The following is a 25,602-nucleotide window of genomic DNA, read 5'->3' as shown; positions in this document are numbered from 1 at the left end:
TAAAACCAATTTTTAAAAACCATCGGTAAATTTTTATTTACCATTGAATGACTTTTTTTTAACTTTTGAGAAACATGTTTTTATTTTTATTTTTCTGTGTGAGTTATGAGAGCTACCACTACTATTAAAAACATCACTGTCTGCTGCAGTAGGCAAACCACAATTATGTTAAGTTACTGTGCATCACTGTGATTAAAATAACAAATGGAACGAGCTTATCTCCAAAGTTAGAATTCACTGTTTGAAACTGGAGCTGCGCTACGTGCAGACATGGCGATATTGTTATATAATTTGGTTCCACATGTTGAGGGAGGCATGTGAAGGAACACTACTCGAGCTTACATGCCGAATGTCACATCTTCAAGGCCAAATGCGTCGATTTTGATCATAAGGCCAACACAAAATTTGTGATTTGGTTATCATTCATATTTTTAAAAAAAGTTTTAGTTCAATTAAACGAATGGGGTTGTTTTGAAAAGTTCTACAAATGTTTATAACCAGTATATGAAATTTTCAGATAATTTTAATGATGACATTTTGAGGTTTTAGATATGTCGAGATCCATGCCAAGTTCAACATTTATGAAACTATTACTGATATCGACGAGAACGCAATGTCAAATTATCACCGAAGAGTGAAAGATGGCTGCGTTGGGAATTAAGTTCTTCATAGAGTTCAGTCATGCTTCAGACAAGACCGAGTTCGTTAAAATTCAATAAGTCATCCCTAAAGTCCATAGTATCAATCTGGTGGTTATTTAGACTCCCTGTTTGAAATCAGTGCACTGTAGCTTTCAATTTTATGTGCAACTAGCTGCCCGACCCGGCTTCGCACCGCTATACTAATGGAAAAAAATTAAGCCACATCTCCCATTTACAGTAATGGTAAATTTAAAAAAATCAGTGAAAATTCATTACAATGCTGTATAATGTACCGGAGAGAAAATGAATAGCACCGATGGTTTCCCGACTCGTGCACGCAACGTACAACTGATGTACCCGTACTTCGCTACGGCAGTCTACAGGCAGATCACTCTTGCGCCGCTCATTATACATGCCCCTCCTTGTGGGTACGCCACTGCCGCGCGATGCCCGTTGCCATGGAGACGCAGAAGGCATGAACAATGCAAAATCCTGTTCTCATGCAGACAAAGTACCCACTGTTGCCTGGTTTTAACCACCCATGGGATCTAATTTTCGGAAAATGTCATCCTGCGTAACAAAAGGTACATTACTGTGAAGTTTCAAGTCTGTAAAATATATATAAGACTTGAAAAAAGGGCAATTTTAGATATTTAAAGTACCCGCCAAAATATCAACGGTGATGAGGACTGCACTAACAATGAAATAGTCGTTGCCATAGAGACGAATGAAGCATCAACAAAGCAACAGCCGTTGCCATGGTGATTTCCTACCAAAAACTGGAAATTTTGATATACTACGCCCCCGAAACTCCCCTTGGGATCGGATTTCCGCAGAATCCGTTCTTAGTGAGCGTCTACATCACAAAGTGAGTAACTATGCTAAATTTCAAGTCAATCGGGTGTATAGTTTTAGAGATATCGTGATGAGTGAGTCAGTGAGTGGTATTTTATCCCCTTGGGGGTAGAATTAATCAAAATCCTTTCTTAGCGGATGCCTACGTCATAACATCTACCTGCATGCCAAATTTCATCCCGATCCGTCCAGTGGTTTGGGCTGTGCGTTGATAGATCACGATGTCAGTCAGTCAGTAACCTTTGAGTTATATATATTTAGAAGTAACAATCAGGCTACACGTTGGACTGAGATATGCATTACTATAGCTATTAATCAAACACAATATATTTAATTTATTTTACATGATCTATATCTCTCGTGTTCATGATGCAATTATATCTCATATAAAGCTCGGAAAAAAGTTCGTCGCTGTCGTGTTTTTAACTTGCTATTAAGCGCACTCTTGTTTCAGTGTACCTTGTAATTTACAAACTCTGCTGTGGAGATAAGGCGGTAACATAGAAGAAACTATGGAATTCAAAGCTGTTATTCTAATTAACCTCGAGTACTTTTTAGCTTGCAATTATTTCTTGTTGTAAACATTAAAGTGTACATAATGTACAAGTGTGACGTCGACCGGGACTTCGCCCCATGAGCTTGGTACGACTCAACTTCCTTCTCCCCCCACACCCGGCACTGCAACGCAGCTGTGTGTTGACGTGCGAGTGTTTGAACGGTGCGACACGAACCACCGCAATAGGGAGGAGTGCCCTCAGTGCGATGAAACGTATTGTAACCCTTTATATTTTTCTTTTGATCCCATATTGTATATATTCAGCAAACTGACGAAACGTATTATTTTTATATATGTTTTCAGTAATCGATATAACTTGAACAAAGTCGGTGCCGAACGCTCCCGAAGCGGACCCGAGTGTGGCCGAAGCCGGGACAATTTGAATGCTGAAATTTAGTTTAATGTTTTTATTTAAGTAACCAGGGCGTGGAAAGACGTGCCCATATTTTGCACGAGTTTTTTTTTTTAATGTTTTCCTTTCGAACAACCTGTGGCACGATTTAAAACCAATATAACTGTTTCACTTGTTCGGCGCAGATACCTAGGAGGGCCCGTTCTTACCGGTCAGTCTCTCATCACCGCCGGCCGAGGTGAGACTTAGTCTTATTGCATCACTGATCATTACTTCTGTCTTCTCGACTCAACAATTCCCAAACGCTCTCCGCATGTCATCGGGGCTTGCCTCGGTCGGTATGACCTACGACAATCTCTGATTGTCCACGAGGGTGGACTGCATCTTACTTATACGCCTACCGGTACGTGCCACGGGGTGCACGAGGGCGCGTAATAACCAAGTGTGGAACTGTATACGTGCTTGGGAAACCGTGTTGTTCTCTGGCCATGTGTCGCCCAGCAGTAAGTCTAAGGCGTGCTGGTCGCCTGAAGAGCCAGCTTCATCGACCACCTGTGCAGGCGTGCCAGACTCCGAGAGCGGGCCAGGTCTGTGTAATTTCAGGTTGGCAAGGAGGGTTGAATCTCGTCCACACACGGGAGGCGTCCCCCACTGGGAGGAGTCTCGGCCTGGGTCAGTATGCCCTTCTCATTCGGTGGCGCCCTCTCAACGACTTAACATCCAGAACATATCCTCCGAGCTTGCAATAAGTGTATAGGATAGTTTCGCTATCATAAAGTTTCATTTGGTACACCAACACGCTTGTACGTCTCCCGATGTTCACGAAGGAGAATATATACGAGCTAATGGCGTCAGACACGGGTCCGCCATATAAAATAAATCACCAAACAAAATGATATATGCGTATGCGCAGAATTTTGGGCAACAGATTGGTCAAAGATAGGACAACAAAATTCGTACCCTAAAATTAAAGGACTGACCGTGTCATGTCTAAGGGTTTGGGTGCGGTAATGTTATCTAGGAAACCGTTTAGGGTATACAGGTTTAGCATATTCAACAACTAAAACTTAATTTTTTTAGCTCCCTGAAATCAATGCATTGTAACTTTAGAATTTTAGGTGCATAGTAAACGTAAGGCTACTCTTTGTCCAACAAATGTCTTACCCGGAAATAAATACCTTAAACTAAGTAAATAGTATTAAAATAATTGAAATACTCACTATGTTAACTTCCTAAAAATTTCACTATTTTATTAATTCAGAGGGTTCTTCGTTGCTATAAGGCTCTTCAGCACTAAACAATCAAATATTTTTAAGACAAAAAAATTCTTATTTCATTACAACCCTTACTCAGGGCCTTCAAAACGAGAAACCGTTGGAGATAAATATTCTGTAGGAATACGTTTGGAGTAAAATTCATTACCTATAAGAAAAGTGGTAGGGCCGTGTAACATAAGTTCATGCTTCGTATTTGCACGTTCCTTCTGTCGTAACTGAAACTGCATTCCTGTATTTAAATTGTTTCTTTGTATGACTCATGGATTCAGTTTAATGAATTCAGTACGAATTATTTGGAATGAAGTGTGCAATTATGGAGCTATTTTGGCGAATGAAAAGGAGAGAAGAGACAGAATATCGTGGTAAAGATATTTTAAGTTTCTGGGAACAGAAGAGAAGTTTGATAATGGGTACTAGTTTAAAGTTGTATCTACATAAGAATATAAATAAAAAATCATCATAATCAATGTATTTCAACGTATTTATGTGTGTTATACCCATTTTGGAATAAATACATATATTCAATGCTCTGATGACATGACATAAAAACAAATATATTTTGAAGTACAACACGGTGAACAATTATTGGAAAATTCAAATCAGTATATAAAACATTTATATAACTTGGCACGAAGTCAAATATAACAAGCGTATTGTATAAATGCTTGCCTACCAAAAACGAAGTCATATATACTAAGCTGCATTTTCATGCAACAAGAATCTAAGAATTTCTTAACCAGTAATCATTAAGTATCTTAAATCTTTAAAATATTATATTTAATATATCACTGAAATTAGCCTTCAGTCGAAGACCGTGATTCCTGGAGGTTTTTATTCGAAGACGGCGACATGTTCCCTCACAGCGTGCTTAGTCAGGGAATGTTATGCCCCGTGGAGCCAGTGTCGCCTGTATTACTTCCAATTGGGTTCGGCAGTGTGTATGAATCACAGCTAATTCCAGTTCATGCAACCAATGTCCTGCTCAACATTTTACCCCTACACAATTCAGTCAGAACTATATGCCTCTTTTCAATGGACAAAATTTCTCTACCTTCAACTTATCACAAGGCACTTAACTGCTGTTTCTTCTCTGGGCTCATTATTGACTTTCTTCTAAACGTATCATCTTCTTTTCTCTTTAAACTTCATTACCACTCCACCTCATTTTCGCTAAGATGCAATTTATCTACCTTAGTTTGTCTTTTTACGCACTCTATGCATTTAAATCACCCACCAAGATTTCCCCTTACACTTCTTAGCCTTTCACTCCTCATCATCCACCGTGAAATGCAACTTTGTTTCTCCTCTACAAAGTTCTACACTTCATACTTATCGCAGCCTACTTCATTATCCTTTACCAAGAAGGCACTCGCTGCGACCCATCCCTTTAAAACATCTTCCTCTCCCTTCTCTACTACTGGACACGGCATCTTCGCTTCTCTATTATGCATTCGCTTGTCTTTCCTCCTGTAAGCTACAACTTGCCTCCTGGATCTCCTTGTCACCGCCCAGGCTGGGCGGGACTACGCCACCTGGATCTCCTTGTTGCCGCCCAGGCTAGGTGGGACTACGCCACCGGAATCTCCTTGTCGCCGCCCAGGCTGGGCGGGACTACGCCACCTGGATCTCCTTGTCACCACCCAGGCTGGGCGGGACTACGCCACCTGGATATCCTTGTCACCACCCAGGCTGGGCGGGACTACGCCACCTGGATCTCCTTGTTGCCGCCCAGGCTAGGTGGGACTACGCCACCGGAATCTCCTTGTCGCCGCCCAGGCTGGGCGGGACTACGCCACCTGGATCTCCTTGTCACCACCCAGGCTAGGCGGGACTATGCCTCTTGGATCTCCTTGTCGCCGCCCAGGCTGGATGGAGCTACGCCTCCTGGATCTCCTTGCCGCCACCCAGGCTGGGCGGGTGCATGTGCAAGTGATGCCGGTGGCCCAGCCTGGCGGCCAACTCGTGCATCACGTCCCGGAAAATGAGCGAGTCCACATTCTCGCCCAGCATGTAGATGAGCAGAAAGTCACCCATCTTGGACTTGCACACGATCACCTCGACTGCATCCCTGCGGATGAGGCGGAAGCGGATGCGTAGCAGGTAGACCCGGATGCGTGGGCTGAGGATGATGACGGCACGGTACGCGACGCAGCCCGCCGTCAGCACAAACAGCACAAGGAACCAGAACCACAGGAACACGTAGATCTTCTCGTTGACGACGTTCAGCGGCAGGATGCATACGGCGTCGTGGCGCTCCACCTCGCCCGAGACGCCGTACTTGTAGAAAGTGCATTTGGTCATGCGCGGGAAGATGTAGATCATGGGGTCCACACGATTCTCGTCATCATCCTCCATGAACGAGATCACATCGATTCCAAAGGTCAGGAACTCGCCGTCGAAGAAGCGGTTCATCAGGAACATCTGGCCTGCAACATGTGCGTTTCCAGTCACTGCGCGGAACAATATGGTGCTTTTTAAGAAATAAAACAAAATTATTTGTATCCTGCTCGGCAATGGCAGTTGGAAAGAGAAAATTGTCTCTAAAAGTAAATTATTGTGATAGGAACTACATTATTTCGCTGGGTCCAAGAAATTAAATATTACTTTAATAATAATTTTACAGACAGATTGAAATATGTAGTTACCACAAAATCAATTTACCAAAAAGGAAACATTTGACATTAAGAAGAATGAGTTTGTTTTCAGTTTAGCTATAAAAAAAATAAAAAAATAAAAAAAGAGGTTAATATATTTATGCGCGAATATTCTCTTGAGTTTCATCAAAAAGCTTTACCTTAAAAACTTTACATTGTTCAGAGCAGCTATTTACGCCATCTTTAGCTTCAGTTAAATATTAATGTCTCATTTAATTTTAACCAAGATTCACCCTAAAACCTACACAGCCACCGCTAATAACAAATCATTTTAATATACTCACTTTCCTTATAATATTTTAATATTTTATTGTAATACCATTTGGAAGTCTGGGCAGTTAGTGTAATTAATGTTCTTGCTACTATTCAGTGATTTTTTTGTACAAGTTAACCTGGTTTATTGGATAATTATTCTTGCCAAAGAGGTACATAAATGAATAGCGTTTTACCCGTATATTGCGTGGTATACATTTGTTAGGTTATAAGATACATGTTTTATAGTGTATTCTTAATTTTCGCAAGCAATGATTGCACACTATAAAAAACCAAGCAGATTTAATGCTTGTTTTGTTTGAGTGTGTTAATATATTTAAAATTCAGGCCAGCGCTGGATCCTGTATCGTAGTATTATTGGTAAATATGTTGCCCGCTATGCTGATGTTGAGACTGAGTATTGTACTGCAAGCTTATAAGGGTTGTTGAAAGTAAGCTAGTGTGGCATTACCATGAGTGAGTGCGTTTGACACATTGGCCTGTCTGTACTATGATCCAAGTCCTTAAATACTCCCTCTCCTTTAAAGTATTTTCTTGATATAAGGCTTGATGTGTGTAAAGCCTTTAATGACCACTGATACTTTTGACATGATGTTGCGTTTGCTGACATTTAATGTTACATCAAATGTTAACCGACCCAGTGTGTTCCTTTACATCACGTTTCTGTTCTGCTCATTGTCCCCTTCCCTTGGAGCAGGAGCTGGAGTAGTGACAATGAAATCGACCGTTTAAACTTTTTTCACTGTCCAAACTATTAATATTAAAGACAAAAGAATCTATGAAACGAAAATTGTATGGACAAGTGCAACGGCTCTTAGACTGATATTACAAGACACAAAAATATGGGTTTAGGTGTTGAATATGATACACCTGTACACTAACCATATTCCTAGTTCATAATAGGACATAGCCAGTCACTTATTTTTAGGGAACGAATTTCGGTGTCCTATCCGTGACCTATCTGTTATCAAAATTTCACGCATGCGTTTAGGTCACTTTTTTGTTGCTATGACCCATGTCTGGTGCCATTAACTCGTATATATTTAAATTCATGAATATCTAGAGAAGTACCAAAATATTGGCGTGCGAAATAAAACTTTATGGTATCGAAACTATCCTGGAATACATTTTGTACACTTATATGATCATAACATGTAATAATTGCATCTTAAACAGTACTTGATAAATTTAGAATAACACCATTTAATTTGTGTGACGGTGCTGCTATCTCTAGGAATTTTGGCATAAAAATTGTATCGATAGTTGCCAAACATCTGTTGGAATGTGTTGGAACCAGTTTCTAACCTCGCGCAAGGCACTATTTTTTAAAACTGCTACCGATCTGATTCTTTACTGGGATACGGTTTGGACACATTCTGGAATACGGCCCGTGAATCAGGTTAAGGTTGTATATCAATAAGATAGTGTTTATTCACAACCTTAACCGAACGTCTTGGAAAACCGTCCTTATATAATATTTGTAATTAGACATTTTAGTAAATTTATAGCTGTTTGTAAATGACCTGGAGGTCTGCAGGCGTTTGTAGACTCAGCCAGGTGGTCACCTTACCAAAAAATAGTTTGGGGGGAAGAGCTCAATGAAAGGTGTAGCATGTTGAGTCTGAGGAGAGTGTAGTTGTTAGTGTGTTATGGACTGGGGTTTCAGTGAGAGAAGAAGGGTAGGTTTTTTTATGGACATGTTACTGATGGAGGACTGTAGTTACGATGTTGTGAACTGGATCGAAGAGGAATCCTTTGTGTAAAGTGTCATGAACTAAATTTCGTGTTGGCTGTGGGTACTGATACATGGATTGGGTTTTCGGAGGAGAGTGTCGTTGGTAGAGTGTTACAGATGAAGCCTTGGGAGAAGGGCTTTGACTAGAGTGTTATTAGATGTGTCAAGATGAAGCAGTGTGTAAAATGTTACGAACTTTTGGAGATAGTATGGGTAGGTAGTTACAAATTAGACCTGTGTGGAAGGCTGTGACTAGGGTGTTATTTTCTGTGTCAATATGAAGCAGTGTGAAAAATTTTATCAACTAGGACTATTGAAGGAGTATGGATAGGCAGTTACGAACTATACCTATGTGGAGGGCTATGACTAGAGTGTTACTTATTGCATCAAGAGGAGACTGTGTGTATGATGTTACAAACTTGGCTTTGAGGTGTGCAGGTGATGGATGGAGTGTGCACGGGATGGCCGTGAGAGAGAGACCGGAAAGCGACATTTACCCACGACGTTGGCGAGTGCCAACAGCTCGCACAGGTAGTAGCGGTACGCCCACCAGTTGTGGTACTTGAGGTTATCCCACAGGTAGTCGAGCAGCAGCTTCTTCTTCTGCTTCTTCTCCACCTCAGAGCAGATGCCCACGTCGAGGTCCATCATGAGCGCCTGTATCTTCCCGCCCTCCCAGTTCTTCCACAGCCAGCGTGGCGTGTAGAACAGGATGGCCTGCAACACACCACAGCCACGCTCTTCTTGAATGTGTCACTGAGAAACAATGAGATTGATAGTGCATACCAGCCAATATAATCACTTAAAAATGTTAACTAAGTGTTTTCTTATATTCTAAGATATCAAAACATAGAATATCATGTCTTAATGCTCTTCCAGTCAAAACATGTGTCGACCAGGTTAAATTCATTAAAGTTTGGGCAGTTGTGGACAGTGAATTTTTAATTTTTTCAGAAGTTAATGCCGAATATTCAAATCAACTATAGTGTACTATACAGAAAAGACATAATTGGGTGGTGAATAAAACTGACCATAAAAACATAGTGAAAAAAAATATTTTAGTACACAGACAAATACTATTTTACATGGAGAAACACCAGAATCTGACCTCACAGAAATAATTTCAAACGCAAATTACCAATGAACTGGTTTAAACCCATTAAAAAAGTTATCTCAAAAATGAAGTATTGCTGTATTCATCAATGAATTATAATAGTGACTAGAGTAGTCTCTAGAGACTCCACAACTCCTCTTTCTACTATCCAAAATCGCGAGGCTTTTACCAAAGTAACTTAGTTAAACTACTCGGAATAACAAGATGAAGTTGAGATGTATACCCTTATACCAATTATAAAGTCATGTACCAGTTATTAAATCCCAAAAACCTATTATCAAAACACTCATTTAAGTTATTTTCTCATTGAAAATAAAAAGTTAAATTTTTGATCGAAGTGAAAAAATAATGTGAAAAAAATTAATACTAATTTATTATCAGATGCCACTAATAAATATGTATGTTAGTACAAAAAAATTACGAATGTTCTCTACAAATTTTGTCGCCATAAGTAAACGTGTTTCTATGTTTCTGAAAACTTTAAAAGACGTCTAGTACAAATTTAAACAACATTGACCTTAAACTTCTAGGGCAGCATGTGGGACCATTTCCAAATCCACCGCACACATTTCCGTTCGTCCAAAGCGAACTCAGGGTGATCTAGATCCTCATTAGTGAACGCATCTGGCATGTCACTTGTCTCCAACTCATGCCAGACACAAGACAGCTAAAGCATATGTAGACCTTTGGCAAGTGACCTCTTTTGAAATGGTGTCAGAACATGAAACTTTTCTTAACAGCTTTCTACTGTCAGCACACCAATCATAGCCATCCAGTGCGGAAGAAAACACGTCTTGAAGGACCTGGCCAAATAGGGCAAAAAATTCTTTTGTAGACGACTGCAAAAAACGCTAACATGGGCATACCTTATTTAAGTCTACTGACCGATCTGATTATCCGCGAAAATTACATGCCCCTGCCTATGGGTATTTTTAGACTTCTTCAGTTCCCCCTTGCTTGCACCACCCCCACTGATTCATCGGCACCGATGGTTAAGGAGTATTTGCCCAGCATGCTAATCAGCGAGCAGCTATGATCAGACGATGGTTGTGAGGTGGTAGGATACCTAACATTCTACTACCAGCGCTTCTGGGAATGAAATAGAACCATGAAACGGTTAACAACTGCTAGTGCCGTGGGGTTACTTCGGAACGATAGTTCGGCCCTGTCCTGGGTTCTCCAATGGTGCTGATCGTTTGAGTATCGACTCGTGGTGTCAGTGGTTTCGTCCCGCATTCTGAGGAACGCACAGAATAGTTATCCCCTCCTGATGAAGGGCTTACACGTAGGTGGCAATAAACTGTATAGTTTGAAGAAAAACGCAGTAGGAATGAGGATAGCAATGCCGGCGCATCTCTGTAACCAACTGGGATTGGTGGTTCTTCTCCTTTGAGTCAACCACTGGTTGGCTGATTGGGTTAAGGTGAATTAGGCCTTGCCATCTTTAACATGTTTTGATACTGCTCGCAATATATCTTCTGTATTGAATTTTTTTAGCTTGATATGGCATAGGACTTAGTCAATAGTTGTAGTCCTCGCATAAGATAATAAGTTTTGACCTCGTGGTGCTCACAGACTCAGCCTGTTAGTAGATATGTGGTTGTGACAAGGTATAGAAAGTATGGAATATAATATTTATGCATTGACATGCCAAAAATTATTATAAATAGTACGAAGTTAGAATTATAGTACAAAAAAGTGAAACATCTTAAGTGACGAGGCCTACATTCCCATAAGGGCGTCGAGTGCAAACGTTGCTGGGATGGGTTGCCTCGGACTCTCATTCTAGCCTTCTGAAAGACGCGTATCCGTTTCCCTAAGTAAATTTGGCCACGCCAGCTCAGATATAACCACACTAGGGCGCAGTCACTGGTCCCGCAAGGGATTAAACCTGTGCGCGTAACAAACTTGGATGGAGAGATTCATATGGGGCTTGGTGGAGTCCAGCTGTAGAGTTAGCCCTAGAGTCTCGTTGCTGGGAAGGCCCATGCCTCACGAGATGTCATGCCAGGTACACCCTTTAACGGGTTCCAGGTACTGGTTCGTCTCAAGTACCCTTGCAGCTGGATGCTGATCAATCGATCCATTGGGAATATCTCTTGAAAATATTTGTGGTGCAACAGCACTTGCAAGGGAAGTATCGAGTAAAGATTTCAGTAAAAGCCCTTTAATAAAAGTAATGACGAAAAAAATTAAAAACAAAAATCTACATGGTTTGTGAAATCAAGCCTTAATGACGGTTTTTTGTTTTCAGTTCGCCAGGGCAATTATCTTGAGTTAACGATCAAAGTAAGTAAACTCAGCGAATATTCATAGATTTACGTAAGATCTCTGAACAATTTTAAACCAGGAAATTTACATTAAAAATTGTATTTTAACTGTGCTGCATATTTTGCACGTTTTATATATACGTCTATAAGGACTTCGCTGTTCGAGAAACTTAATAAAAAAATATATCTGACATCTCGTCCGGGAAAAATATCGACGCTTCAAACACTGAAGAGAGATTCTACCGAATGTAAAAATACATTTAGTTTTTTATTATTATTATTATTCTTAGGGTTGCGATCGAGCTCGTTTGAAGAAGTCGGCTCGTTAAGTTCTTTTACTAGCCTCATGTTTATTTTTTTGTAGTCGGGAGAGATATTCATCAGGTTGTCTGCGGAGGTGAGGAAGCACAGCAGGGGGAGGGGAGTGGTGTTCCTGGCCTCCAGCCACTCTCTAGCTGTTGGGTTGGGGGGGGGGGGGGGTTGACCAAGGAGGGGAGAGGGGCGGAGCAGGAAGTGTCCGAGATCACACGGCGCCTCCCTCGCGACCCGACGCTGACGGATGGAGACGCCGACTCAGCGACGCCGCGCACAGACGCCGCGACGCCGGGTGCCACGCCTTCTCCCGTTCCGACTCTTCCCACTGGCAGCGTCGCTGGGCGAGGCGCCCGTGAGTCTCGGTCTTCCTGGCGGATGTCCGCGCGCCACGACTCGCTTATTCTTTTACATTTACTTACGGCCAGATTCAGCCCTTTTGCAAACGTGACAAAATGTTTGCATTATAATACATTGCTATATCAAAACCAACACTATAATGTTGTGCATTAGTTTAATTATATTATAATAAGATACAATTAAAACCTAAAAAAATATATATGTATAATTCACAATATCACTCTACAGATATTTATTTAACTTAACTTCCAGAAGAAAACACTTTTATTAATTTTTTCCGAAACAAGTCAAGTGAAATATATTTTTTATCTCTCGGTACGTCATTCCAAATATGACTCTCCCTGTAGGGGAATAATCGCTTGTAAATTTATGAATGAAATGTAGATAGGCCTGTAAGAGGACAAGCTGATACTAAGTTTTTATTTTAGTTTCCTATCGTCTGTACCGGATCCTTTAAATTACCAAACAACAAAGCAACGAACTGATACCAAATTTGTCCTGCCCTTTCAGTTAAACGTAAAATTACATCGACAAATACAGTATTCTACTATACACAAAATATTCTATTCAAAATACATCCAAACAAACATTATTTTAATGTTATAAAGTGGTTTATTAGCGACACCTGGGATTTTTTCACCAACTAATGGTTTTCTTAGGTTGCAAAAACAAAACATTAAAGGTATCTGAAAATATTTTTAAACGGTCTATATTCACAAAAATATGTTAGATCGGTCACAACCGTTTGATTTCCAGTTTAGATTTACGCGTCACCTAACTTAGGCAACAGTGGGTACAGAACGAATCACAAAGCCGTCTGTCGATTTTTACCAATGCTAGCGGCCCCAGACAACGTCAGCCATGTTTCCCGCTCTGTGAAATCTGAGCTCTACTATAGTGTTTACCGTGGTGGAAGGCAAATGCTCTGTACGCTTTGTTTCATGTTTGGTGATTAACTTGTAACCGAAATTTTTACATTTTCACTGACTTGGACATGAGTAGTATAGGAATGTCGGTTCTGCTACTGGTTCCTGGTTGTGGTGCGTGGTGCCGGCCAGTGTCTAACCACCCCAACGTCACGGCAGTCATATTGGATGACCTTTCCTTTTCACTTTGACCTTGACCCCGGTGGCCGTTTGGATCTGCCATTTGGTTTTACCACCATTTTGTTTTCTAGAATTATTCGAAAGTTGGAATCCGCCATTGTTAATTATGAAGTCATCGTTGCACTTTTCGTTACGATCGCCATATTGGAATCTGACATCGTGACAGCTATCTTTAATGATATCACCATTTCACTCTTCGTTATGATCGCAAAATTGGATTATGACATCACATTGGAACACTTGGAGAAATTTGAGCTGTTGAAGCAATCCAAGATTAGCCTCCAGTAGACGAAAACAAGATGTCTAAATGACATCAGAATCAAAAAAGTGATTTTGATATCAGATCCTAGATGGTGGACGTAACATCAGAATTCTAGATGGCGACCATAAAAACTTCAACGTTCGGTGAGTCAAGTTGATGTAAAGACCCGATACCAATATGGAAAAGGTGAAAGGTCACGATCAAGGTCAAAAGTAAAGTTCATCCAATATGACCGCTGTGATTCATAATCCAAGATTGTGACCGCAAGGAAAAGTGCCACGGTGATGTCATCATTCGGAATGTCTACCGTGACCTGAGAATCCAATGTAGTGACCATATCGAAAAGTACGATATCATAATTCATGATGGCTGCTGTGATGTCAGGATCCAATATGGTGACCGTAACGAAACGTTAAACTATGACGTTATCATTTAAGATGACTGCTGTGATATAAGAATTCGATATGGCGACCGTAACGAAAAGTGCAACATTTTTCAAAATGGCGGGAATTCTAGAAAATAAAATGGTGGTATACAAAATGGCGGGTTCAAATGGTAGTTTGGGTCAAGGTCAAGGTCAAAGGTCAGAGTCATCGAAGATGTCTGCCGTGAAGTCAGGGCGGTTAGTCATTGACCGGCACTACTTACCACAGCAAGGCACCAGCAGCAGGGCCGACATTCCTATGCAACTGACATATTTGTGAACAAATAAGAAGATACGTGTTCACGCTCAAGCCTTGCCCGGGACTCAAACCCAGAACCACTGGCACCGAGAGCAGGTGCGCGTCCTACTGCGCAGAAGAGCTGGTCGTCTCGGCCGCAGTGTACCCACGAGATGAATACTGACACTGAACATACAATCAAGTGTCACAAATATTGAATTACGTTCAGATATTTTTAACTTGTTGAAAAAATCACGGAGAATCGACTCGGAAGCCAGCGTGTTCGTTGCAGAATCGAGCACTGCATTTTTTTTTGTTTGTAAATGGAACAGAGATATTCATGTAAAATTACAAATATTTGTAAATTTGTACATTACAAAAAAACAACTCAATCTCTACCAAATAGTGTTGGCAGTAATACTGGGTTAGGATTTTTACCCGGGCATTTATATCTTGTGTTGTACCAGTATCGCCAATAGCTAAATTTATTTAAAACCATTTTCTGAATAGCTTTTCAGTATTAATTGCACATATAAATAAGCACAGTAAAAAATAAAGTTCAGTTATTGCCTATTCGACTACCTTTTCTACGTTTTAATAATATATGCTTGAATGAAACATGAATTAAAAAATAACATTATCTACTATAGACAGTGTTGTACACATTTACAATAAATATCTTTCTTGTAGTATCAAAAACTATTTCTTGTTAACTGGTAACTTCCTTAAAAGAATCTTTTGTAAAAGTTAAGAATTTTTTTTTCCTGTTTAGAAGCGGAAAACACGATTTTTTTTTCCTGTAGACTACATTCAAACACGTTTACCAATGTGCTTCTCCTGCGATCATTGCCCGCATTTTCTCTTAAGTGCTCTGAGACAACAAACAGCAAACTCGCAACAAGATACAAAACTAGGAGCATTTATTTTTCGCAAAAAGCATTTCCTTTGCCTTTTAAATAATACCTAAACAAATTTAGGACAGACAATATTAACTCATTGGTAATCTTTAGGTTTATAAGTTCTGTTACAAGAGACAAGACCAATTCGCGTTATATCGTGATACATATTAGACTATAGGTAACACTCAATTGTACATAAACAAATCATTTACTACTGCCACATTCTACCTTCTGTGGGACTGCATATGGTTGGGTCGTTATTTCCATATTGGCTTCCTGTTTTTCGGAGCACGTAAAAGACCTATGATCATTGTTATTCAAATCCAAATAATAAGCGAATTTTGAAGGTCTCTGCAGAAAAAAATCAATATTAAGTAATTTCACTAAAAACTATTATAGTTTGATATAACTAGAGATGGTGGAAATCCGCTGTTTTTAATTACCTCTAGGATAGACTCCACGATCCTGTATGTATTCTAGCAAGTTACACCTGCTCATTGGCTACAGACTCGAGACACTTGTTACCTGAGATGCTTTTGATTCGATGCTTCTTCTGTTGCATGTTTTTCATTGGCTCAGAGTTCTTCCAGTTAAACGGTGGTACAGTCACTCGAAGCGGCATGAAGGTGAACGATTTTTTGGCGTTTAGCTATCGTGAAGTGAAACTTCTTTTTTCCTGTTTCAAAATAAATAACTATGGAAGGTTAGAAGAAAATACAGAATATTGCAGGCCATCTTAGCGCGAAAATCTTTTCCGTGATAAATCGCCATCTCTGGCCATAACATAGTTTCACTACAATCTCGCTAAACGTGAAGTTCGTGCGCCAGGAATATGAGCAGCGGTGACCTACTAGCTTCGTGCAGCCCGTTCAACCGGAGGAGACTCTATCCAAACAGCTGCCAGGGTCGTGTGATGGGGGAACCAATATTCCGGCACGAGTCGCTTGTAGGAAGCTCTCCCCGCGGCAGATGTTTGCACTACTCCTCGACGGCTCGGACAAGTCGCCAGGAAGTGTGTGTGTGTACACGGAATCGAAATAAAAGCACTCGCGAAGCCAAGGAGTCTTGACGCGGAAGCCATTGCTGTTCAATTAACCAGTTCTGTTGAACGCACTCCCGGCTTTCAGACGGCTTACATTTTTATTTCGCTGGTTTATGAGTCACTTTGGCAGAGCTACGCTGAAAAGGACTAAAATAATGCGAATTTGTTTACATTTTAATCTATACCTGTACTTAAATATTATTCCGAATTTAATCAGCTTATTATCTTCATTATTCGCTCCTAGGTCCAGTCCCAAAATGGGGTATACTAGGAGATAATAGACCATAATATAAGTATACTTAAATAGTTTACAGTTACTTTGAAATAACTGTAAAGTATACGCGTCTTTATTTTAATCAATTGTCTCGTTTCTCGGCCAAACTCACTGTGAACCTAGCCCCCTGCCCCTTACCCTTAACCAGTATTCGCGGGATTCTATCCCAGGACACCGCGCCGAAGCTGCTGGCAACGAGACCGGTTGAGGTCGTAGTAGCTTTCACCGCAGTTTTGGCAGACTTTGCGAGTGCCATCTTCACTCCAGCATGGTGGTTCTTTGGAGAAGAGGAAGATTACAATTACACCTAGTAAACTTAATTGTGATCAATAATTTTTCGAGATTATGATTAAATTTAGTAGTGCTGACATCTTTCTACGAGGTCACAGAGACACGCTTGTTATATTGAGTGTACACTGGTAAAATCAAAATTTGTTTGCCTTAATGTTTGGCGGATTCTTCAAAGATTCAAAGAAAAATGTGTTACTAGACAGTTATAAATATCACAGAAAAAAAGTTCTGTACTTTTACAAAAATTTCGTTTGTAAACCAGTTGCCAAAAAATAGTTTGTTAACTCCAAGAAAGATATCGTAACTTATTGCAACACATGGATATGGTTGCATATATAGAATACGTTTTTCGATATAATAGCTGAGTATTTCTTACGAATATTGGCACATAGTTGTATATTTAAATTGATCTTTCATTCAAGCATAGTCAATTTAAAACATGGAAACGATAACTGAATATTAAATAAATTGAACTTTATAATGTTCAATAATGTGTGCAGTTAATACTGAGAAGCTATTCAGGGACCGGTTTACAAATAACATAAACTATTGGACATACTAGGACAACATACTGTAAGCATAAATTCCCGGGTAATAATCTGAACACAGTTTACTGCAAACATATTTTTGTAGTGATGCAGTGGTTTTTTATATAAATATACAAATATCTGTAATTTAAGATTAATTTTTATGTTCCATTAACTAAAATATTATAGTGCACGTCAATGCATATTTTTAGTATATAAAATACAACAGTAATCGCATTATTACCTAGTGAATAATGACAAAAATTTCAACTTGGATTTTTTTCCGTATTTCTAAACACTATCCACTCACAATGTATCAAGAGATTACTTGCTTTAATTTTTTTTAAGTTAAAACTATGCTTTATTGGAGCCATTGAATAATTAATTTTGCTATCAGTACCAATTGTATTTTTTAAATTGTTTTATTAGTTATTAACGTAGGCCTAATATTTTGTAGAAGCTTCATCTATGCATGACGACTTCGAAACCATTCGAATATAAGCGACGTCATTAACATTTCCACTTATTTACATTATTCTTTTTAAATATTACCTATGTCTAAGCTTACTGTGCCTGTTACTGTAAGTCGTTATTCTGTATGATTAAGTCTAACACAAGCTTTAACTACGCAACATGGCAGCAGGCATATCTTCGTGGTATAAGCCTTATGACTTGCTAAACAAAATGTTTCTCATTTTAAGTTAGCTTCTCGTGCAAGTATTTCAAGTTCAACCTAATTCTAAATAATTCAGCGGCATGTTTTATCATACATCCAATGCGCTGTAAAGGCATTCCGTCCGTGGGAATTCCCTTCGTGGGGAAGAAAAACAACAATCCAACCAATTATATTTATTCAATTTTAAAAATCTACAATTAAATAAACAATAGTATGATAATTGATTGTAGGTTTTTCTTTGGTCTGTTTAATTTATTTGGACGATAAAATTTATTTTATTTTGTAATATTTTGGCCTGTAACACAAACTTTTATTACAGTAATTTTTAGAAGTCTGCCAAATTGATGATTTTTTGTGGTATACCAGGCTAGGATCTACACACCTGTACATAAACGAACCAATGTCTTTCATTCATTTGTTGCTACCATGCCTTCTGTCTGGATTGCATATGGTTAGGTCTTGTGGGTTTTCGTCAACTTCTTGTTGGCTTCCTGTATCTCAAGAGCTCAATGACGCATGAAACAGTATAAAAAAGTTATTCAAATGCATTATGGTATCCATTTTAGACTGTCTGCACAAAATAACACGGAATTTGCTGGTCTCGTCATTAGTTGCGTTCTTTTAATATTTTTAATATAAAACGCAGGCTTAATTTTACTGTAAATTTACGTGTTGAGATATAGTTTTGCCGTCAGGGTAATAGCTTTGTAGTTTCTAATATTTAAACGTCTTTTTTTGGTGGGGAGAAAGCTGTTTTGTGGCGTGCTCATTACAGAAACGACTTCAAGACACTGAGTTAGCACAGAGAGAATGTGTGGTGGTGTATTACTAAATGTATTTGTGAGATATTGGGTCCGCAACGGATGAATAATCGCGGTGGTCTTCGGAGGGATGGGGGAGCTCTCGTGTGGGAACTACATTGCACAATGTTCTCGCCGCGGGAAACGCGACATGACGGATAGCTCGGGGGGAAAGAGGGCGGAGCTAAATCAAGCACAGCGCTCCCGCGCGCGCCAGAATCCATCAAACCCTCGCCCATTCTTCCTGCAGAAGTCCTCGACGGAGACCCACGCAGGAGCCGGGCGGGGAGACTTGCTTAGCGGCCGTCAAGTGCCCCGTCCAGTCGTGGGTGCAGCCTGTGTGTGTTAGTGAGGCGGGGTGATCGGTGCGACGCTCACAGGCGTTCCTAGCGCCGGGTCTCCTCAGTCTTCTCGTCTTGCATAGCGTAACTAAGAGATCTGAGCGGTAACCATAACATTATATGGTCGAGAAATGAAGATTTTAAAAAATTTAATAAAAGCCCCTTACGTGTTTTAAGAATCTTTACCGAGTGTTTCGTGTCTTAAAAAAAAATGTCCCGAATACACGAGTTTTAGCTCTTTTCACTCTCCTAAATATACAGTTTAAACACGAAATACGGAAACTAAAGTACCCATCCGCCCTTAAGGTATTCGTAAATGCTTTAAACAAGCATCGGATATCCTGAGCAGTAAGTTGTTTGGTCTGAAGCTCGGCACACCGTATGGGTGGGCGGGGGGCCCCTAACTGCGCATAATAGCCTCTCGTGACGCCGTGAGAGCAGCCTAACCTGAGGCGTTTCTGTCATCTGCAGCTGTAGCTTCGGCCACGTCCTTCGCAGAAAAGGTCAGGCCCTCGCAGAGGGAAAAAAATTAATAAACTGTTCGTTTAAACTAAAGCTGGAATCACGCTTGCGCGAAGGCTAAGATGCGAAAGCAAAATAACGCGTTTATGCGAACACGCGATTTTCATCCACGCGACAAAGATACACTTTCAAATATAATTTTTTTTTCCGGCCATTACATAAGTATACGACAAATGTTTATCAAATCAACATGTTTGAGAAAAATATGTTTAGTGTAAATATGAAAATTGTAAAATTTAAAAAAAAACCTACGTGAACACAGAGCTTGCTGTAAAAAAAGGGGGGCTTGCCAATACACGAATAATAATTGTACGTATTACTAATTCACCGGTCAAACCATCTTTAGAAAGTAAAGTTCTGGCGCTATTCATAGTAATCGCTCCCGCGACGCGAAGGATATTTTTGACGCGCTTACGTCACAGATACGTCGAAGGTGATTGGTTGGAAAAAAATATTCAAATATTCGTGCCCAACGCATAGCATCCGTTACGCTGTTGCTCTCCCAGCATGACCACGCAATGCAGTGCCTGGCTGCTAGAAACTCTTTAGGTTCCAAAAATTGGTAGAATTATGCAATGGAAATAAATTAGGAATTCAACCTTAGTTTCTGCATTTATCTCCGGTATGATTCAACTTATAAAGACCCTACGTTCTTTAAATGATTAATGCAATTTGGTATTTTTATTTAATACAATTTCTTGGGCAAATGCAATTGCTGTTTTTCACTGTTTGTCTTGTGAAAAATTCATAAATGCAAAATAAAAAAAGGTTAAAAAATAAACCCACATGAAACAATCCTAAATCAACTGATGTCAAACAGATGAACCCAATGTCGTATGCCCAAAAAAATTAATTTAATTAAATTATAAAGGCCCGGTCATACGGTCAAACTTTAAGATGATAAAATAATGATGGAGGATGATGACAACTTTTAAATTTCACCAGCCCATCCATGTTTGCTTGGCAGATTGGGTGGCTTGAGTTTCTATCAAATGTGCTACATGTGGGAATGGTTCAGGAATATGTTGGATGCTTGGCGGAATCAGTCCATCGGAATCGTGCCCAGTGAAAACGATAATCACGGTTGCCGTCTCAACAAATCTTTAATACGGCGATGGACACAGTAAGATTAAAGAGGTTGTGATGTTAATATAACTAAAATAATGTTTATGTTTAAGTCTAACGTAAAGTAACTTATTTTTAACGGAGTAAATGACGAGTCCACAGCTTATAAAGACCACAAAACAACCATAGTGCTATGCAATGAGTATTAATATGATTTCAAGAAACTGATTTTTTTTAATGTTTAGAAATGCTCAAGAATCATAAAGTATAACTATTTTCATCCAGCACCGGCGTATTATTTAAAATTTAAAAATAATATTTGAGCTGAAATATTTAAGCTACTCTTACCAGTAATTAACTGCGATAATGGGCGGTATTTAAGGTTATCTGTCCAAATTTATTTGATGGAGAAATTTAAAACCGTATTTGTCCAATAATACGCCTCACACTTTTTGTCAAATATAGTTGGAAAATAAAATTTGACAGGCACAGTGGCTTAAGCTGCTTCGTGTTGAGAGAAGCGCACATCTTATTAATATACTTTATTATTATAACTTTTCTGGGGCTATAACAGAGGAGAACGTTGTAATAGCATTATTTATGTTGTAATAATTCTTTAGAATTAATTAATAACTAAATGCCAGTGATTTCATTTTGCTTGTTAAATATTCTGTGTAATCGTCAATGTCAACTTCAAACTTCCAGTTAAACTATGAGATATGCCTTATCAAAGAGCAGTTTTCAAAAATATGTTATACAAGATTGTTATGTTTTAAAAACTGTTGAATTCGAGTTGATGGCCTTCTGTTTATATTTTTCCTCCCGTAAAATTTTGTGGATATAACTCTATCGTAGGTTGTCGTGGCCAGCCACCAAATGTCTTGGCTTCTGGGTTGGTGGCCACTTCCGTAGAAATTATGGGAATCCAGGCGTTTCGGCAGTCCTTGTTGCAGAGATCTTCGAGGGCAACAAACAACTGCAGTTGAAGATGGCTGCGACAAGGCATGCCGAAATGGTGGGCTTGCCGTCATTTTCAAGTATGCGACCGCAACCCAGAAGCCAGGAAAGACTCTGTACAAACTTGCCACGACACTCCACTCTCCATTCATCCCATTGATGGTCACACATGCAGCAGTGTGTGGGCGGGAATGTAGGTGGCGAGCCATCCCCCTATCCCATCAAACCACGTAGCACTAAATAAATACTGATCGATAACAAAACATAATCTACTTCAGGCCGCTACTGATCTTTGAAGTAGGTTCAATTTTTTTTTTTTTGTAAAATTAGTAGTATACCTACTGTGCGTGATTTTGTTTTAAAACGTTGTCTCGCAAATAAAAGAGATATACCCATAGTTTTTGACAATGACCTCTCAAGACTTAAAATAAAAGAGATATAACCATAGTTTTTGACAATGACTTCTCAAGACTTAAAATAAAAGAGATATAACCATAGTTTTTGACAATGACTTCTCAAGACTTAAAATAAAAGAGATATAACCGTAGTTTTTGACAATGACTTCTCAAGACTTCAGAAATGCGTTTAGATAGTTTTTTTTTAGGCACTGTAATTTTAAAACATTTTGGACTACCCATATACTGGGAGGCATTCCATATTATACAAAATCCTTCGGTCACCCCCCTTCACTTCTCCTTCCGCCATTTCCACATTCACAAAATTCTATGTTGGATCCGTCTCCGACCCACCCCCATAACCACCACTGCTCCCCTCGCCGGCGGTCTGCGGGTCGACAGCCCCGAGAGGCAGGCGGTCGCTGGAACTACTTCCGAAATTATAATTCTGGTCCCGCACCTCCCCCCTCCTCCCTCTCCCTCCTGTTGCTGCCACAGCCGCTAGCTGCACTTATGAAACACTAAAAATACATCAGGCCCCAAAGTAAACACGGCCAGTCTGTCAGAGAGGCTATCTTAAACTTTTGGAGTTCACTGCTCTTATATCTTTGACAGGAGCTGGCGAAAAATAAACCCAGCTTTTAATGTTTTGACAACCTTTGACCACCTACAGAACACAATTTGTTTCCTTTTTTTTAATATATATTTTTTGGTTCGCCATGGGAGCCAAAACATCTGCGTCTTCTTCTCGGGAAACATAAGTAATAATTTTATAAATAGGTAGCAGTATGTTAAAAATATTTTGGAAAATAGGTCTTCCCCGCAATTATTTTTTCTTTTTCTGTTGAGAGAGATTGAGTAAGAAATGTTGAAGTTATTTTTACAAAGTAATTATTATATTCATAATTCCAGTTCCTTGTAATAATTAAGTTAATATTTTGTCACACTATGTAACAACTATAAAGTTCAATAGTAACTGATCATAATCCTGCCAGCCTTAGTGGTATTGAAATTTTCAAAACCTATTTTTGAAAATTACCCTCTTTCCTTACAGTAAGAAATTGAGGGTGGGTGTACACAAAATTAATAATTATATTTCAAGAAATTCCATTAAATTTCAGCATTAGGCAAAATATAAACTGCGCCAGGATAAGTTTCGAGTAGAAATAACCATATGTTATTTGGTTTTTATCTGTTTATATGAAAATTTGGTACTTAAACTAGTTCTTTGTCTCCTTATCGACAGATATTTCGCTATAAACGTTTCGTATCAAGAAATTTATCAAAACACTTTGTCATCATTGTTACTGTTATTGTTGGTAGAGTATTGTTCAACATGGCGTGGCAGGCTTCAGGCGAATCACAGACGTGCAGTAGCACAGTACCTTCCTTATCATTGGCCAGTTAAGTGCGGATAAGGCCCTCTCACCACACAGCAAATAGTGCAAAACAACAACACATTTTTGATTTAATACAATTTATTGGACATGCGTCATTGTAGTTTTGCACTGTTTTTCATGAGAAAAATTCATAAATGCAAAACAAGAAATAAAAAATTACAACATAAACCCACAGAAAACAAGCATACATCAGCCGACTTCTTGTGCTGACTGATATTTCAGATTGGCTGTGTTCGTCTGTGCTGTCACCAAATTCGAATGCTAGTTCGTCCGTGACGCCGAGGTCGAGTTTGTGTGATACACAAATTGCTTAAATTGTCGCTAAGTTTTCGTAACTAATTTTTTTTTTTTTTTTTGTTTGGATGAACTGGAAATAGCTATTATGCTGATATATATTTGCAATTTTTGGAGAATATATAGTCAAACTAAGTTTCTTTATTGGTTTTAATCGTCTCTTTGAGTTGAAAATCTAATATTAGTTTGTGTTTACATGTAATTTTTTTCTATGGCACCCAGTCTTAACAAATATTACAATTTACTTTTACTTTAGAGTGATGATAGTAGTCATAACCTTTGAAACAATGATAACTCCGCTTCTTGAGATTTTGGATTAAACTTAGGATAGTGGAATATAGATAAGTAGCTATTTAAATGAGCTGTGAGAGTCTTTATTTAGTTGTAAAAATGTGAGTTCCACGACGAGCAGCATAAGCAACAAATTTCTTACTATTACGTTACGTAATTATATTAAAAGGCGAATTTAACAACCAAAAAAAGTGTATGTCCAGATAATCTCAATATAACAAGCATAATTATACATTTATCATAGAGAAAGGATACTCCATAGGCTATTACACAACAGGAGAACACCGTGGCAATACTCTATGAGCTTTAACAATAAAGAAAAATAATATTTAATAATTGATTAATATTTCTCCACAGTATATACTGTCAGAAGGTCATAAATGGTCGGGAATTAACGAAAAAAGTTGTGTTCTTAATGACGCAGCTTCTTCCTGAGGTAATTTCCGCGACCTTCGATGTTTACCCCGTCTCGTGTGGCAGCATGTGTGTTCATAACCAGCCCTCTGGCGCCGCTGCGGGTGCCTTGGGATAACAGCGTGTAAACTGGCCTCGTTCCGCGACCTGGCAACGAACAATCCACTCCCCCTCTTCCACCCCCCCCCCCCCAAAACCCCTCAACACTATAGGGGGACGACCCCTCACTCTACCTTCCATCACCACGTGCAGCGTGGTCCACAGGCAGCAACACAGCCCGCACTGTAAGAAATTAAGAAACGCGAACTTGGGTACACGCCGTAGATTTTTCCTGCAAACGTCAGGTGTTCGCATTAATATGTAATTTAATCATCAATCGCTTTAATACAGTATGCCCATAAAAAACTGTCCCAGTTATAAATGTTAATAGTATCAACTGTATATTTTGTAGAGTGTTAGTTCAAGGTCACAATTAAAGAGTAACTCAAACAGTTTTAGATGAGCACATGCGCGAGTACTGCTTTGTTGTTTTATCGCTTGCAGATCGACAGAATTGCTCTTCCCCCAATTAGTAGAGGGTGTACCTGTAAACTTTATTTGGCAACAGGATGTAGCCCCCTCCCCATTGAAATATCTTTGTACGAGAGCGGTTGAACTTCGAAGTTCCTGACCGTTGGATTGGTCGTAATGGTCAAGATGACGGAGCTCTTTTTCGCTGGCCTCCACGTTCACCTGACATAATGCCGTGCGATTATTTTTTTTCCTTTGGGGCTTTATAAACGACCGTGTCTACGTTCCACCGCTACCTAATGATTTGCCAGAGTTGAGACACCGAATCGGAAGAGGCTATTGCTTCTATTACTCCATGATGTGTTAGCCAAAGTGTGGGAAGAATTGGACTTCAGTTTGGATGTGTGCCGTATAACTAAAAGTGCACATATTGAGCATTCGTAAGAAAAAAATTGTTAAGTTTAAATTGAATTTG

At 39.4% G+C, this 25,602-nt stretch overlaps 1 protein-coding gene across 3 annotated transcripts in view; it reads right to left on the bottom strand.

Moving 5' to 3' along the window:
* Window positions 1-77: 77 nt before the first annotated feature.
* Window positions 78-25,602, bottom strand: part of LOC134538506 (innexin shaking-B) — a 106,074-nt gene continuing 80,549 nt past the window's right edge. For all 3 annotated transcript variants that reach the window (XM_063379889.1, XM_063379896.1, XM_063379904.1), the window contains 2 exons: window positions 8,841-9,060; window positions 78-6,107 (listed from right to left, as the gene is read on the bottom strand). In XM_063379889.1, the coding sequence (XP_063235959.1) occupies window positions 5,557-6,107; window positions 8,841-9,060 (771 nt within the window). In that variant the 3' untranslated portion in view covers window positions 78-5,556. The remainder of the gene's footprint in view (window positions 6,108-8,840; window positions 9,061-25,602) is intronic.

Source organism: Bacillus rossius, chromosome 1, assembly GCF_032445375.1.
Source record: "Bacillus rossius redtenbacheri isolate Brsri chromosome 1, Brsri_v3, whole genome shotgun sequence".
Taxonomy (NCBI): Eukaryota; Metazoa; Arthropoda; class Insecta; order Phasmatodea; family Bacillidae; genus Bacillus; species Bacillus rossius.
The sequence above is the reverse complement of the archived record's forward strand: the minus strand, read 5'-3'. Positions and strand labels throughout refer to the sequence as shown.